General features: G+C 33.2%; 1 protein-coding gene across 1 annotated transcript; it reads right to left on the minus strand.

Annotated features, from left to right (window-relative positions):
• Positions 1–3,803: 3,803 nt before the first annotated feature.
• LOC129217414 (3-hydroxyacyl-CoA dehydrogenase type-2-like) lies at positions 3,804–17,932 on the minus strand. Its single transcript, XM_054851713.1, has 5 exons — positions 17,758–17,932; positions 17,377–17,541; positions 13,287–13,451; positions 9,397–9,634; positions 3,804–4,055 (listed from the first exon to the last, which is right to left on the minus strand). Exons 1-5 carry the CDS (start codon positions 17,779–17,781, stop codon positions 3,865–3,867), a joined length of 783 nt encoding a protein of 260 aa, XP_054707688.1. The 5' UTR covers positions 17,782–17,932; the 3' UTR covers positions 3,804–3,864.
• Between the last annotated feature and the right edge of the window lie 92 nt (positions 17,933–18,024).

Genomic DNA, 18,024 nt, shown 5'->3' on the forward strand with positions numbered 1-18,024 from the left:
ATTGGGTTCCGCATTAAGTAAGGCCGGCTCTGGCCCTGCCCAGGGGAAGTCATTCCGCCCTATCTCACCCGCCTCTAAACTCTAAAAAGGGCCGGAGATATAAATTGATAAAAAGTTTACAGGACATTCAAGGCAAAGAGCATTAAAATCACCAACTGTCACTTGACACAGGCGGCATTGAACCACCACAGGGGGCAAACAGGTCTTGACAAGCGAAAAGAGCAAGCGGCGGAGCCCCCTGATATATATATTAAAATTAGTGCAAGATTGTAATCCTATATTATTTGATGATAAGATCTAGCACTCCCTCCTTTTGCAGCTTTCAATTTTGTCTAAGGGGAGTGGGGGAGTTAAGTTTTCTCTGTTGACTGTAGTCAGATTTGTATATGAAAGTCTAAAACTAGAATGAGACATTAAAGCTAAGATAAAACTTTATTTTCCCGCATAAGTACCAAGGACCATTGAGACATTTTTCATACCACTTGATAAGCTTCAAAAAGCTGTTCAGGAAAAACTCAGGATTTCACATAAGAAAAAAGTGTTTAACGGCTCATTTGACTGCAGCACTGCTTCTAAAGCACCTTCCGCCAAGATTCTTCTTCAAAGCTGGAAATATATCAAAGTTCCTCGGTGCGAGATCAGGAGTGATAGCGGATGATGTAAGCGTTGCCAACCAAGAATTGCAATATGATTTTGTGTTGCTGTCGCTGAGTGTGGTCTAGCAATGTCATCAAACATCAGAACGGAAGATTTGAGAAGGCCAGGCTGCTTTTTTCAAATCACCTCTTTCGATTTTGGCAGGGAGTCATAGCACAGCGTAGCATCATTTGTTGGCAAAGCCTGGTGTTCACCTTCGTACCTTCCATGTCTCCTTACGTTGTTTGACTTTCATGCACACTTCTGTTCACAATAGCCAGGGGAACTTATATTCCTACTTACCCTCGTACATTAATTTATGTCCCAAAAAGACTTTTGTTAAACATTAATGAAAAAAACTAGAAACTTAGAACTAGAAGTATGTTGCATATGTTGAAGAATTAGATAAAGCTTGATCAAAAATATTTTTCCTTTTGTGTTTTAATAAAGTAACACTTTTTCTTTGTACAATAACAATGATCAGAATACATGTAGGAAAACATACCCAGAGGTACTGATATACAAGTTTTCCTTCTAAAGGATTGCTTGCAATTTGCAACACTTACTTGCAGCCACTCATTATGATTTGCATGATAAAACCTTTTCGTGAGTGATCCCTTACAATTCGTCGCCTATCCGAGAATAATTAAAATGCTGCTTATTAAATAACCAATATCTTTCTAAATTTCAAAGATTTGCAAGTGGAATTTTTTCATGAGTTGTCAAATTCATTTGGTTACAAAATGTTGAAAGTTATAAAATGCTATCTTTCGAACATGTTCAGTGGCAAATTAACTGCTTGTCTATTCATGTTTCATCTAACTTTCAAAATTTTTAGTTCAAATTTTTAGTATAATGACTAGGGGGCTCAGCCACCAGGACGGAAAACTCTGCACCTTCTGATGGAAGAGCCAAGAACATGTGAAAAAAAAAATTATATTTATGAAAGAAATGCGCATATCTTTTGTGAATATAAGTGATACTTTTACGAAAATCTATAAAATATTCGTGCATGGTAAGCAAACTAATTTCTGAAATATAGCTTATTCCATGTTATTTACGATGAAGTATAATCAAAAAATTTTGTTTTCTTTAATTTGTTACTGGTCCTCTAAATCAGCGATTCCCAACCGGTGGTTCGCGAACCCCTGGGGGTTCGCGAGAGGTTTTCAGGGGGTTCGGGAAAAAAATATTGTAATGGCGGAGTTTAAATATGCCTGTTTCTGATGAAGTCTCATGGTGCAAGCGATTTCAAGCAAATCATGAATATACGTATAAATATCTAAAATATTTTGATGTTAAGTTTCTTGACCATTAATTTGAGTCCGAGGAAGAGCTATTTCTTTGCTGTTGTGTTGAGCCAAAAATGCATAGAAATGCATAGAAGTGAGATCACTCTGTTGTTTGTTGATATAACTTTCACACTACATATTCTACAATTTACTTCGAGCTTTATCGTCGAAAAAGGAAAAGAATGGCTAGCAACCCAAAAACAGCACAAGAAGTATAAAAATTACTTACTATAAAAAGTTTTGCAATGTAAAACTTTCTGTTTTACATTGCAAAACTTTCTGTACTGTTTACGCAGTAAAAAAAAAAAAAAATCAGCAGAATTTAATCATGCAACTTAATCTGCACTCCACGTAAATGAGGAATTTGAAATTTGTGAAGAAAGTGTCTTTTGAGGTAAGTGAGCAAAAAAATATTTCTTTTGTTAAAAATTACCTTATTTGTGCAAAAATTAAAGTAAATGCGTATTTTGAGCATAGATGCTTCTATTATTTTTTAATATACGCATTTTACTCCTCACTTATGCACTAATTACAAGAAAACTTTTCAGCAATCAAACGACTGATGCACTTAATATATCTTTATCAATCAGCTAGGTTCGTAATCCCTTTCAAGAAGACTTAAACATTCAGATCTTTCTCATTTTGCTGTAAGAAAAAAAATCATTTACTTAATCTGAGACGGTCCCCTGAAAGGTATTTTAAAGATCATTCTTTATTTGATTTCTGATTTAGTGATAATAGAGATGAAAGTACCCCTGTGTCAGAAAAAAATTTCAGCCAAGCTTTGGCCTCTTTGTTCCACAAATATCCACTTTTCAAGTTCTTTTTAAAAAGTTGATTGAAGCTCGACGTAGAACAATTACTGTGTTTATTTTTTGGTGAATTTGTTTTGCATTCATTTTTAGCGATCATTTTAGTTCGTAAAAATATTTGTAATTCTATATTTTATAATTATGTTTTCGCTCTTGTTATAAACTATGGAGCAGCATCAAACTAAGAGAAAAATCTCCCAAATTTTATTGTCTATGTGTGTGCGTGCACGCGTTTTTTTTTTTTTTTTTTTGCTTGTTACTTATTAACTTAGTACCCAAGGGGTTCGCTAACTTCTTTCGGAGTTCGGAAGGGGTTCGCGTAGGGGAAAAGGTTGGGAACCGCTGCTCTAAATAAACGGGTGATATAAATCGAAAATGACAGAAGCAGCATAATTTTATGGGACAAAAGTGACAGAGGATTTAATTGGTGTCTCCTTTCTCAAGAAATTTGTAGAAATGTGAATTTTTGCAAGTGTATTGAAATTAATGAGTGGTAGTGTTATAACGTTTTTAATTAATTATTTTTTCACTTAAATATCAATTTTACTGTTAAAACTAAAAATATAAGAGTACAAAACGCTTCTCATGTATTATTCAAAAATTCAAAGAATATTTTCTTCATGTTCACAAGGAACAAATGTAAGACTTATTAAAAGATGACCCCAACAAGTAGCACTATGACATGTTTAACAAATATCTGTTTGGAAATTTCACCTTTAATCTCTCTTTCTAAATATTTCATTGCTCTTTCGTTTCTTTCTTTTTTTTGGTGCAATCAGTACTTCTTTTTCTTTGATCCAAATTCTCCTATAAGTCTTTTTTCTGCAGGCAGATGAAAAATGCACATAATGAGCAGCGGTTTGGCTTTCTTCTGAACCAGAAGAAGCATGAAACAAGAGAAAAATAAATGAGTAGGAATAAAGTTTTGTATTTAAAACTACAGTGGAATCCTACCATTCGTCCACTCTGTTCCAATACAATTTTTATTTACTCAAAGGCTACAAGATATTTCAATCCTTTCAATAAATGAAAGATTAATTTTTGATTAAAACAAAACCACAAATGAGTTGAAAAAAAAAAATTTAATGATTTTCTACAAAATGCAACATAGAAGAAACACATATCTATAAACGAAATCGTGATCCACCATCTAATCTTATAACTTCGCCATTTAACATAGGATTTTCTATTATACATTGAACAAGGTGCGCAAATTCATCAGGTTTACCAAATCTCTTCGGAAATGGAGTAGTATCGGAGATAAAGTTAATTACTTCTGGAGGTAAAGTTCCCATTAATTCTGTATCCATAAAACCTATCAAAGATATTATAAATATTTTTGTAATTGATATTATTCTAAATATCATATATAAAATTCATAAAAGTTGCATGCAGTTTACATTAAAACACAGATTAATTTTATTACAAAAACACAATAATAATACTTCATCACATTCTTTTGAAAAAAACAAACATTATCACCTAATTTTTAAACAAGCTGCCATTTCCACCGTTGCCGAAGAAGCATTGAAAATGGCTACAGAATACCAAGGCTTTGCTGGTTTGTAGCAGTTAAAAATAATTTTAGAATGCATATAGTTTTGTTGGGCAAAAAAAAAAAAAAAGCATCCTCATGACAAAATGGAAAGAAATATCACTGAGGAAAATTCTGGAGGTTTGGGGGTTAAAAATGATATTTCAGGGTTCATACTCAATTTCGAAAATTAAAAGTAAGGAGTTCATTTTACTTATTAATGACTAGTTTCTTTTTTAAAGAAGCATGTTTTAAAATGTATTTCAGAAAAATTAAGCACAACTCTTTTAGTATTTACTTTGCTTTCGTTAGAATGTATTGAATGATTGAATGCACAAACATATTAAATTTGTAGTAAAATATGCATTTACTGCTTCTTAGACTTGAGTCAACTCGAAATCAAATTCATATGTGGGGGGGGGGGGGGGTTAACCATTAAAACATATCATATTTTGAAATTGAATAAAAAATAAGTGAAATTGATTGAAAATTAGTATTTTCTCAAAAACAAAACACATGCTAACAACTTCCAAACCAAAAAAAAAAAAAAAAAAAAAAAAGAAAACCAGACTTTAAAAATTAAATTAATGTTAAAATAAGAACTATAATAAGGCGACTGAAAGTAGTAGAGGCCAAAATAACTTCCAACTATCAAAATAATTGAAATATTTACAGGATACAAAAGGACAAACTTCAAACACAACAAACAGTTTTGGGCGAAGCTTGTGTTAGATTTTAGCATATTTTTAAAACATAAGGTTACTCATACGCAATTGAAATACAGAAAATTCAATTTAAAAATTAAGGATCCTTTTGTAAAATTGTACAAATTATATTAATCTTTAAAGTTGATCAAAGTTTTGTAGACGATTTTAAAACTCTAAGTTTATGAACATAGAAAACTGCCAAATTTTAAAGATTTTTCTTCTAAAAACTATGAAAATTATAATTCTAGGAAATACTGGTACTACTGTTTAGCTAATAAGTTGCTCTTTCATCTATCGCATAAAATGCATACCTGCCAGCATTCAAAAAAAAAAAAAAAATCCAGTAGATTTTTTCAATGTGGCGCAATATGGCTTTTTTCCATGTTCTTGAGGGGAAAATAGGGATTTTTTAATATCTCTTAAAGTACAATCATACGCAAGTTCCTTGAGTCATATACACAGAGATCAATTAATGAAAATATTAAATGGAAGAATAAAAGTTAAAGTAATACTTATCCAATGAAAAGTTATTTAGGGGAAAAAAATATTTCAATTATCTGTAGAAATACAATCATAGACAAGTTTTTTCAGGTCTTCAACAAGATTTAAATCTACTTTTTTTGGCCGCAAAGTGCCCGATGATCACAGTTTGGGGCAAATGGAATGGCCAGCTAGATCTCCAGACCTGAATCCAATAGAACATCTTTGGGACCATCTTGGCAGATAGGTTGATGCTTTAATGGTGCCAAGCACCATTTGAGCATGGTTTACTTCATTTATGAAATGTCTCAGTCATCTAATAATATTTTCACCTGCAGTTTTTATAATTTCTATGATCAATTTGTAAATCACATCTGTGTAAGGAAAATAATATACAAAATTACTACATTAAAATCGCTCTTGTGGCGTAGATAAGTTGTCAATCGAAATATTTCAAGTTACTGTCATAGAGGAAGACTATATAGCTATATACAGTGGTAGTAGAAAAAATTGCATCACCCGCGTCGCAAAGGAGAGGAATATCATCCCGACTGCATTCAACACAGTCAAGCATCCCGTATCCAGATGATTTGGGGATGTATTTCTGATCAAGGAGTTGGTGGGCTTCACTTTGTGCAAGGAACAGTAAACGCCCAGGTGTATATTGGCATTTTGGAGGAGAAATTGCTTACTACTATCTGGGGATCACTTTACTTCAGTTCCAAACATCATTTTCCAGGATGATTCTGCTCCGTGCCATAGGGCAAAACTGGTAAGTAACAATTTAAAAACCTTTGTCTTGCATTAGACTTAAATTGACTTCAGGTTAAGTAAATTTTTTTTCTCTAAACTCACACGCAGGTTCAGAAATGGAAAAATGAACATGGGGTCAGCAGTTTTCCTTGGCACAGAAACAGCCACGATCTACGTAAACAATTATTGGATTCCTGCTGCTAAATGTTTATTTCATAAGTTTTGCATAATTTCACATACATTCATCGTTAATTGGTCGACCAAAACTTCTCACATAATCCCATTGTTGTGAAAATGGCAGGATGATGCAATTTTTTTTACCAGCACTGTAGTCTTGAACTAAGAAAAAAGGAGTTTTGAAGGAGTTCAAACCAAAATAATGGAGTTTGACGGGCCCTTCAAAAAAATTTCCTAAATGAAGGAGTATTGGAGGAGTTTTGAAGGAGGTACGATCTCTGTTAAAGGACATGAATTTTGTTAAAAACTTTTTTTAATGATTTTAATAAAAATATAAATATAACTTAATTTTTTGCTTCTTCATAAGGCATAGTAAGTGTCATAAATGCAAAAAATCTTTTCCTATGGCGGATGCAAAGAGATTGCGATTTTTGAAGTGAACACGTTAAAAGTAAAAAGAATGGCATATAAAATAATTTAAGGAAAATATTTTAGAATTGCATTTTAGAGCTCTACAATAGCCGTATTATTAATAGCAATCGATGTAATTGAAGCAAAAGTCAAATTAAACCAGTGATTTAGATTTCAACTTTTTGACTCTCATAAAGGACACAGAATTTCGTTTGAAATTTCTAACTTTGCTATTGTTATACGAATAAAAAGTAATTTCATTTATATGCCCTATAAAAAGCATCAAAAATCAGAAAATTTTGATTCTCACATTGGATGCAAAGAGATTGCTTTAATCAAAATCAAGGCATCAAAAGTCTAAAAACAGTAAATAAAAAAAAATTATTAAAGCGAAAAAAATTTAGAATGGTACTTTAACAAGTCTACAAGATGTATATTATTAATAAATATCAACACAATCATCAGAAATTTAATTAGCGAAAGGAAAAAAATTTCGGATGTGGGGAAGAAAATAATCTAACAAAAAAATAAAACTTCTGGTATTAACAGACGAAAAAATGCCGGAATTCTATTAAAATTCGGTATAACGTATTCAGATTGCAGATAGGCGAAAATCTTGAAAGCCGTGTAGAATAAAAAATAAGGAGTTTGTAAGGAGATAATAGCAAAATTCGGGAGTTTTAAGGGCCCTTATTTTCGTTTCTTAAAAAGCAGGAGTTTATAAGGAGCGTACGAACCCTGTATTTTTCTACTGATATTTTGAGAATTTTTTTTAAAAATTCGATAATTCCCTGATTTTTTCCAGAAATTAAAATTTTCCTGAGAATTCCCTGATTTCCAGGTTTTTCAGATTGTGTTACCACAGTGCTATCTGAAAAGAATGTTATAGTTATTTTAAATGCTATGGGTTATATTTCAATGATTAATCATAGTATGTTGCATTGTTCGTTTCCAACTGTTACAAGCTCTAATTTTATAAATCATGAGTAGTAAGTGAAAATAAATGAAGAGTAATTGATTTCCAGAACTATACTTTAAACAAATAAGAAGTTCTCCATGGAAGCAGTCATATAGGGCTTCTGAAAATAAACCAAGCAAACACAACATCTTCCAAAATAATAATTTCAAAACAATTCAGAACTCTCCCGAAAGAATCTTCGAGAACGTTCTTCACAAATCGGAAATTAACTCCAGATGCACTGGCAGAGGATTTTGACAGGCCTTACATTTCACTTTGGGGGAAAAAGTGCAAAACAGGGCACTCTAGTGCTCATCGCTAAGTAATCTGCAAAGTTGAGCAATAGGACATTATTGATTCTTCCTTGAAACATTTTTTTTTCATTATAAGGGCCATTTACTGAATGTACAACACAATTATAAATATTGTATAATTAGCTGAATAATAAATAATGCAGAACAGCGGTCAATTTAGTGATGGAGTCTTTGGAACAGATTTTTTATGAATTTGATGAGCTGAATTCAAATATGATATTAGTTTTTCCATGGGAGCTATAATTTCTGAGAAATCTTAAATTTATTAATTAATGTCTCAAATGTATAGATCACAAAACACAAAACTTGGAATTTTTATTATTACTATAGTATACAAATACCCAAAGCTTGATTACTGAACAGGCCAACAAGGCTAACCTTGGGAGACTAACTTTTAGAGGCATTAAAATGACTAAAATGTTTCGATGAATAAAGTGAAAAACTGAGGTAAATAAAGAACAAAATCTCAAAAAATACAGCATATAGCTGTTTCAAGGCCAGAATAAAGCCTCTTCATCAGTGCAAAAACTCACTACACAACCAGAAAGTTCTGAGCGAACAGAAAGTCTACGTGAACACCAGTATTCATACCAAATGGGTCAACCAATAGGAATTCAGGATGAGAGAGGACAATCAATTAGAGAACAATACATAAACCCCGGGGCGTGCAGCAAGGGCAATCGATCAGAAGCCAGGAAACAAAAAGTGGGAGAACAGGAACAATCAAAGAAGCAAATTATAAAAATTGCTTCCAAATGTCAGGAAAAAAGGGAGTGCTGGAAAAATCATTGACTAGAGAGAGAATTTTTCCAAATATGAGAATTCACATCTTTGCAAAATTTGGTAAAGCTTCTATGATGCTCAGGGAATAAATCTCTTTTGATGCTCAAGATTTCATGGTTTTTTTCCCCCCAATGGAGGGGTGAACCCAACTCCCCCCCCCCCCCAAGGTGTTTTGCCAGAAAATCATAAAATTGAATAATTCATGGTTTCATGAACAATAAAAATAACTGAATTTTTTGGAATTAAAAAAATCCAAACAGGCCTATAATTAAATTTTGAGTAATGAAATTGTTTTTTTTCCCTACATGTAAATTGGTTTTTTTCCCTACATGTTGAAGAGTAATTTTTATTTATTTTTTTCTTTTACTTAAATCTGATTGTTGAGCATGTGTCACTCGATACAATTTTCATTTTCGAAGTTAACTGTGCAATGCCAGGCAATACAGCTAGTATTTAATATATTTTAAGAATATTACTGTAATGGTTTTTGTAAGGACACAATATGAACACAATGAGCCAAATTTCAATAAAATACGTACCTGGAGCAATAGTACAACAGCGAATGCCTTGTGGAGCAAGATCCCTTGCCATAGGAAGTGTCATGGACACTATAGATCCTGCAGTAGAAGAATAAGCACTTTGCCCAATGAAACCATCAAAAGCTGAACTCCCTGATGTATTAATAAGAACACCTCTCTGTCCATCTTCATTAGGAGGATTTTCAGCCATTAATTCCACCGCTAGTCTGTTGACATTGAAAGTTCCAACAGTGTTGACCTGTTATAAATTCGAAATAATAATACACATAAACAAACTAAATAACCTCAACTTATGTGCAACAAAAAAATTCAACAAACTGTTGAACAGCATTTATATTACACAATATTTTTCAAGTCTTTTAAATGAAAGTTATGCTTTCAAGCACCTTCACAATTCTATTGACCAACATCTTCTTTATGAACAACATTTCAGGAGCACCTGATGTATGCAGAGAAGCTATAAGTTATCTTCTTTCTAAACTAAACCCCAAGACAGGGTTTAGATAGAACTACAAGTATATACTGACAACCTGGTTAGCTGGGATGTCAGTACTTTTTTACGTGTACAGAAGGCGCCGCCTAACGCGATCAGGGTTAATGTTATCATTTGCTTAATGTTCACAAAGTCTCGGAAGACTTGTATATTAACACGCATTAAAAAAGTCAGATAGTAATAATAGTCTTTGTTTATTGTGTCATCACTTTTTTTATAAACTTTCAATTTTTTCCCTGTTTTTGTTCCTTAATCAACAGAAGTACAAAAGCAAACCCTGACAAGACTAATTTTCTGTGTGGCATTCAATAGCAAATCAAACTTTTTGTAAGAAAAAAAGACACAAAGTTCGTACTCAGTGACCACAGACATATTTATATAAAACAAATTGGAACCTATAAACAACCAGCCATATTGAATTTGAGCTATTCTCTAATCAAGAACTTAGGTTTTAATAAAAGAATACAGTATTTTAACTATTAAAAAATAGTAAAAATATTTACTTATGTACACAACTCAATTTCAAATGATCTTATTATTAGTCAAAAAATCTTTTGTAACAAACATTGAAATGTAAAAAAAACAATACTTAATTTCAAAATTTATAGTATATAACTTGGTTTTAAAATAAAAGAACTTAAAAGTCGAAAAAAAAAAAAAAACCCTTCGTGTAATCTAAAGTGACAGCAAATACATACTAAGATGGCAAAAAACAAAGTTGATTTTCATTTAACATTCAATTTTAGCAATCAAATTGAAAACGCCAAGTAAAATACCTTTTAAGCTCTTAGCAGTATCAATTTAAAAAAAAAAAAAAGATTTTTCTTGAAATCGTGATTACAGTACACTAACTACTTCAAGACAATGAATAAAGGCAATGGAGCAAAGTCTTTAATGGCGGCTTCCTCTTTGCCTGTAGGGTTGTTCATTTTATGTAGCATGGAACGCCAGGCAGAAAAATTCAAACTATGTAAAATAAACAACTTTACTGACACAGAAGCTTAGGAAGTTCATACTGTGGTTAATAACTTAAGGTTCAATACCTTGGCCTTAAGGGGAAAAAAATGCACAAACATGTGTCAGTGTATAATCGCACCAAACTAATTTAACTTTTTTTAACAAATAATTGGTGGAAAATGCACAGGGAAAAAGGGTATTTAATTTTGCAAAGCAAAAAAAAAAATTTTTTTTTTCTTCATTTGATCCAATTTTCCCTGAATTTTAATTATTTTTTCAAAATTCCCTGATATTTCCCTGATCAATAAAGTTCCCTGACTTTTCCCTGATCTCCCTGATCTGTCGCCACCCTGAATCTGCTTTGAAACTTGTTTACAAATATCAGGGGATAAGATGCAGGAGTCAATGGGAAAATTTTATTTCACCTATTACTATGTTTTTTTTCCATTGAATATTTTAATTTTCTCTTTTATAGTCCAACCATTTCCGTTCTGCTGATTTAGTAATTTATAATTTAAAACAGTGTTTAGTTGAGTCTTGTAGTTTTAATTTGCGGCTTCAAAAAAAAAAAGCTTCTTAATTGAAAAAAAAAGGATTTCGTGTTTCCTGGATTCTATTCGGTTATTGTTATTTAATTATATTTGTCCCAAAATGATCACATTAAGCGGCATCTGCTGTATAATGCAGTTTGCATGTAGGGGAAAGTGGGGCAAAGCAAAATATTTACTTTGCTTTTAATATCACCTATCTGGTAATATTTGAACTGTGTAGTAACACATATTCTATTCCCATTCAGGAAAAAGTTACCTCTAAAGGTCACAGTTGTCAGTTTTTGACAAAAATGGTTAGCAAAAATAACTCTAAGATTTGGAAAATTTGAAATCTATTCCGTATGAAAATGGTTTCCGACTCATTTCTTCATTAACTAAAGCCTGCATTATGAGATGTTTTGAACTATGGAAGACAAAAATTCCTTAAGGTTCCTTATACAAAGTATTTTAGAGTCATCTTAGTAAACCTAGTAGAAGGAAAAGCTTCAGTCTGATGAACACTATTGTCTCAAAATCAAGGTCAAGGCTAATGATTTAACATGTGGCAAGCCTTTATGTGCATAAAAACTATCGATCTAAGAATGGAACAGAGAAAGCCCACTGATTATCTGGCTATAACATCACAAACCAGTGACTTGATAAACAAATGTGGGGGACAAGCAAACCAGTGGCATCAGTGAAAATTTTTACAAAAACTTTATATTTTTAGTAAATATTTGAATTACATCAGCAATTATTTTTCATTAACTGTTTGCATAAACTGTTAATGCTGTTTGCATAATGTTTGCATAATTTTTAGTCAATAATTGTTGATTGGTAATAAATAAAAACCGCAGACTTGCCAACCTTATGAAAAGAAAAAACGGGAGATCCAGTCAAAGCTTTAAGGGATAAAAAGGGAGATTTTAAACGATGCTATAATAAGTAAAAAACACTGTTATAACAAGTATTTATTTGATTTTTTCATGAAAGAGAATTCACTCGTATAATCGCTCTTTTTGTTTGTAGATATTTCTTTTCTTCAGACATCGCTAAAGAAGAATGTTAAACAACAACGCACGCTGTAGAAAGATCAAAATGAAAACACATGGCGCAGTTAGCATGCGTCTGAAAACTGAACGATACCGCGAAAACGGCAACGGCGCATGCGTGAGATAGAAGTGGAAGTGCGAACGTAGGGTTAAACCAAAACACCATCTCCGGAAGCATTTCGGTCGACACTCCGAACGCATCCATCGGATGTTTGCCGCTCACCTTGCGTTCGACGAGCCTCACCGGTCGATCGGTAAGTAACCAGACTGTCACGTGATTAACTAACCGGTCGTGCTCGTCGAACGTGAGCTCACTGAGCAGTGCGGGTTTGCTCTGCTAGCCACGTCATCTATTAGGGCTGTGAGTAACTATTTTAAGGAAGAAAATTTAGTTTAATTTTAAAAAAAAAGAAAAAAACCCGAAAAGAATAAAAAAAAACGGGAAAAATGGATACTCAAACGTACAACCGAGAGAATGGAGTAAAAAACGGGAGTCTCCCGTGAAAAACGGGAGAGTTGGCAGGTCTGAAATCGCATAATTTTTTAATGCATCACTTGAAAATTATGTTAATATTCAGTGATTTTACACAATTATATCATGTAAGATTAAATCCTCACCTTCCATGCTGATTGATAAACAAAGCTAGACAAAATCCAAAATTAAATTTCAAAATTTTCATTCTCTAGTATGGCACTCTGGGAAGAAAGAATTTAGATAGAGCATTTTATAATTTACACAAAATAATGCACGATAACATTTAGTAAAAAAGAAATCACATTTAGGGATCTATTACCCAATTAAAACTAAGCTATATAAGCTGAACAAATTTTTTTCAATGATAAAAAGGAAGTAGTCACCTTTGTTACTTTTTCTATATCACTCAATTTGTGACAGGTTTCTTTGAGAAAATTATACAATTTAAAAGCTACACTGATTCCTGCACAATTCACAACAACATCTAGCTTCTTAAATTTTGATTTCACAATTTCAAGAGCCATTTTAACATCAGCTTCAGAAGAAACCTGAAAATAAATAAACATAAATTAACTTATCATACACACTTCATTTGGTATTCATAAAATATATAAAATCAATTACTACCACTAACTAAGGTTTGTTCTAACTCTCCTTTCACAGGAACTTAACTACAGTGAATTCTCACAAAAGCAACCATGCAGCGCTCTGAGAAAAATCAGCCATTAAGAGAGGTGGTTGCACAGAAGTGAGAACAGTGAAATGCGTAAATTAGGGGTTCCCAAAATGGGTGCCGCAGGAAGAGGCAAAGGGTGCAGCAAAATGCATTTGGTAACAATATACAGGGTGATAAAAAATGAAGTTACAATTTCAAAACATTCCAACTTTTAAACCAATGGTCAGAATGGCTTATATTTCACCAGAATAAGAATGAGGCAATGGAAATTTGTTCTGCATAGTCCAAAAAAAGTTCCAAAATGCACTGTCACAATAATGTATTTCATAATCAAACTGCAAAAAAAAAAAAAAAAAACTCTTTACTTATTTTAAAAAAAAAATTGAAGATCAGAAGATGTTTTCACACTTCCCCCAAAGCAGAAAACTTGACGACGTTCCGCAAAGTTAAATTATTTGACTAAAATTGTTCTGCAAGAACTTCAAGCATTGAATACACAAAGCAACAAACGTGACCTTTTCCACAAATCAGGAGCCTTAACTCAAAATCGATTCATAGAGGTGGGGATTTTTTTTTTTTTTTCAGTTTTTTAAAACTTCACTGTTGTTATGCATGGTACAGATGTGATATACCCCCCTCCCAAATTTGCGACATACGATTTTTTGCACAAAATTGGAATATTTTTATCGCCAATGAGATAATTTTTTAATCATGGCATTCATGGCGAAACTAACCTGTGTTTGGCAACCCGAAGGCAATCTTAGATCTGTTGAACTTGTTATTGGTTTCACGCAGGAGAGATTCTTGTTTTTTCGTGCAATATACCCTACAGGGAAGCTTATTTTGTGTTAGTTTAAATTCAGTAGTTGTGTTTTGATGAATAAATATTAGAAAATGCCATAGTTTCATCAAACTTGAACGTTAATTAAAAGTAAACTCCAACTTGGTGTGTATCTGTAAGGTGACATTGTCATATGTTGTTTTGTTTCAGACTGAGTGTGAGGATTTATACCATAAAAAGATAAGTTCTTTTTTTAAGAATTAAAAAAAAAACTCTCACTTCCGAAATTCTTTGTCTTTACAAAATCTTTTAACTTTTTTTTTACTGTATGTAAATTAATTTTACAAAAATAGTACGGTCATTTTATTCTAAAAGTTAATTCTTATCAATGCCACAAATTATTTATACATATTCCATAAACGTGCCTCCTTTAGGTACTGAATTTCTGAAAATAAGTTGACTCTAGCATTTTATAAAAATATGAAGGTGTTATTTTATGTAAAATATAATAGGTATTTTGATAGCATGTCTGGATAGCCAAATCGTATATGCTATTTTTGTATTGATTATGTTTGGGATGTTCTGTTGAGACATTTCTACTTTTCTCGCATCGAAATTTGAGTAACTAAGTTTCTTTTTGGCTGAAATAGTTATTGATTTTGGGGATGTTTTCCGCTTTAAACATCGTAGTTTGAATCGCTCTGCTCTGTTTCAGCTGAGTGTGAGAAAAGTTTTTGTTCGATGAAATGCATGTTGGAAAATAGCTTTTATTTCTATTTATACATATTTCATTGGTAAGCTACACTGCTCAAAACAATTAGGGGAGCACATAGTTTTAACAAAATTATGCAAAGATGTATACTAATAAGGTACGTAATATTAATCATCCATAATTTAAAGCCTACCTGGAAACAGAAGAAGAAAACTTTATAAGCAAATCAGTGTTCATGACGTCAAATAACAGAAAAAGGAGATAAGAGCAGAAATAGGGATGTTGCAGAAATGTCTGTTTTATAGCTGTAACTGTAAAGTTCGATTGCACAGTGAACTTGAGACTACGACCTCAGGTTACTTGAGAATGTGGCAACAAAGTGATTTACCAGAATCCATGACATGGCATGCTATAGGCAGACTGGAATCTGGGCAAATATAACATAGTGTCGCGGACGCTGTTAGAGTCACCAGAAGTGTTGTTGCAAGCGTTTGAAATGGATTCCAAGAGATGGGAAATGTTAGATGTTGACCAGGGCAAGTTAGGCCACACGCCACTATAGCAATTGATGACTGGTATATACTATTAACAGCCCATCGAAACAGAACAGAGAATGTTACGCAGCTGCAAAGACAGTTGCTCTTGACAACAGGTCAAAGAGTGTCCAGCCAAACAGTAGGTAAGCGTTTTCATGAGGAGGGGCTCTATGCATGTCGGTCAATGGTCTGCATTCCGTTTAACCCCCGCCATCGTTTGGCCCGAAGAAGATAGGCCGCTGAACATCGAGATTGGGATCATCATGATTGGAGCCAAGTGCTGTTTACAGACAATTCCCAAATCAGTCTGGAGTGTGACACCCGACGTGTTCTGGTATGGAGAGACAGGGGCACTCAAAATAACCCCACAGTCATTTGTGAAAGGTCCCAATACAGATGAGTTTGTTGGAAGTTGGATGATATGGGGTGGAATCAGCATAGGCGGACGTACGGACCTGCATATCATTCAGAATGGCACTTTTACGGGCCGAAGGTATGCAGACTAGATACTACGACCTCATGTCATCCCTTACTCTGGAGCCGTTCGAGATTCCTTTGTTTTCCAGGATGATAGAGCTCGTCTGGTGGAGAACGTGCTTGAAGCAATAGAGCATACTGAATGGCCAGCGTGCTCTCCTGACCTGAATCCAATCGAGCATGTTCGGGACATGCTCGGACAATGTGTTGCTGCGCAACCAAGGCCGCCTGTTACTGTTCGAGACTTGGAGATTGCACTTCTTGAGGAGTGGAACAGCATTCCTCGAAGGTGGATCGATAACCTCATCGCATCCATACAAACAGTGTGCAGCTGTTTGAGGAGACCACACGCCCTATTAAAACTCATGATTCATCATGTCTAAACAGTACCTTTTTTTTATCATTTACATGGAACCAAATTGTTGCCCTACATCATCTTTTCATGTTTTTTTCCAAATTTTCAAAGAATTAAAGCTAATTTCCAAAACCTTTTACTTTTTTTTTCTGTATTTTGCATTGATACGCATGTTTTATCCATCATATGCCAATACGTGGCTGTCTTGCATGGTTTTCTTCGCTTTTTTGTTTGCTCCCCTAATTGTTTTGAGCAGTGTATTATAGTAATTTGTTAATTTAAGCATTTTAAATACTTTCTAGTAATTGTTCTTTGGGTACAAAAACTTTCTAGTTTCTGGTAATTTTTGAAGCGTATATTCATGATATTTGTTGTGGTTTTATGTTATTTTTATATATATTGTGTTCTGAAGTGCTTGATCATGTTTTTTTACATAAATTTTTCCTGTTGGCACTAAAAAAGCATCGCTAAGAACGATATATAACATATGTCGTCATACATCATTTTCTTGGAGCCAACAGAAAAAAGTCGCCAAGGGTGGGGCATATGACATTAATTCCCTATGCATTTCTGTAGAAGGGGCATTCCAAGGTATTTTTGACATTATGTAGAGTCCGTAACGTGACCTTTTTTTGCCATAACTTTTTAATTTACCGTTTGATTTGCAAATTATTTTAATTTGAGCTGGTATGTTGGTTGGTAAAGATCAAAATAAAATAATATGCTAATCAAACAGTAAATTAAAAAGTTATGGCAAAAAAGGTCATGTTACGGACTCTACATAAATGTCAAAAATACCTTGGAATGCCCCAGAACTTAAACCGATAGAGATTTCACATACAAAAATATTTTACATTCTTTTTTAAATGCATAGCAAGAGCAAAGATACAAAATTTTAGAATGAAGCAGAAGTTTTTGAATTTAAAAAATTCTCACATCTGTAGGTGCAAATACACAACTTTCTCCCAGAGATTTTGCAATTCCATCTCCACTTGATGTTGGCAGATCACAAATTAATACACTACTCCCATTGCGAATGAATCTTTCAACAGTAGCTCGTCCTAATCCCGACGCTCCTCCAGTTACGAGTGCCACAAGACCCTAAAGTAAAAACAACGAACACTCAGTCAGAAAAATGGAATTAGTGCTTCTGATTATATTATTTTAAAGTTCGTGGTTAAAATCAATCAAGTAAATCTAGTATTTAAAGCCAAATGTAAAAAAAAAATAAATCGACATCAGAAAAACATGATCGGAGATTGAAATACGAGCAACAAAGTTGGTACTTTGTAAAAAAATATTACAAATACTGTTTACCTTCAAAGACCGGGTGGCCGCCATGTGTTTTTGGTGTTTACTCCTGAAAAGTTTCCACGCTTTGAAAACAAATGTTCGCAGATAATCATATTCGATGAAAAATTCCTATCCGCGAATCCTAAGAAAAAAATGATCAAAACTTTTGTGAAAAAGTGAATAAATGTTATGAGTTTTCTTTTGCCTTCATCATGCCAGACGATTCTCTACTGAACCAAAATCGAGTGGAGCCACAGGTAGCAGTGTAGCCAAATTAAAAAAAGTTTCATG

The sequence above is a fragment of the Uloborus diversus genome, chromosome 2 (assembly GCF_026930045.1).
Source record: "Uloborus diversus isolate 005 chromosome 2, Udiv.v.3.1, whole genome shotgun sequence".
NCBI classification, from domain to species: Eukaryota; Metazoa; Arthropoda; class Arachnida; order Araneae; family Uloboridae; genus Uloborus; species Uloborus diversus.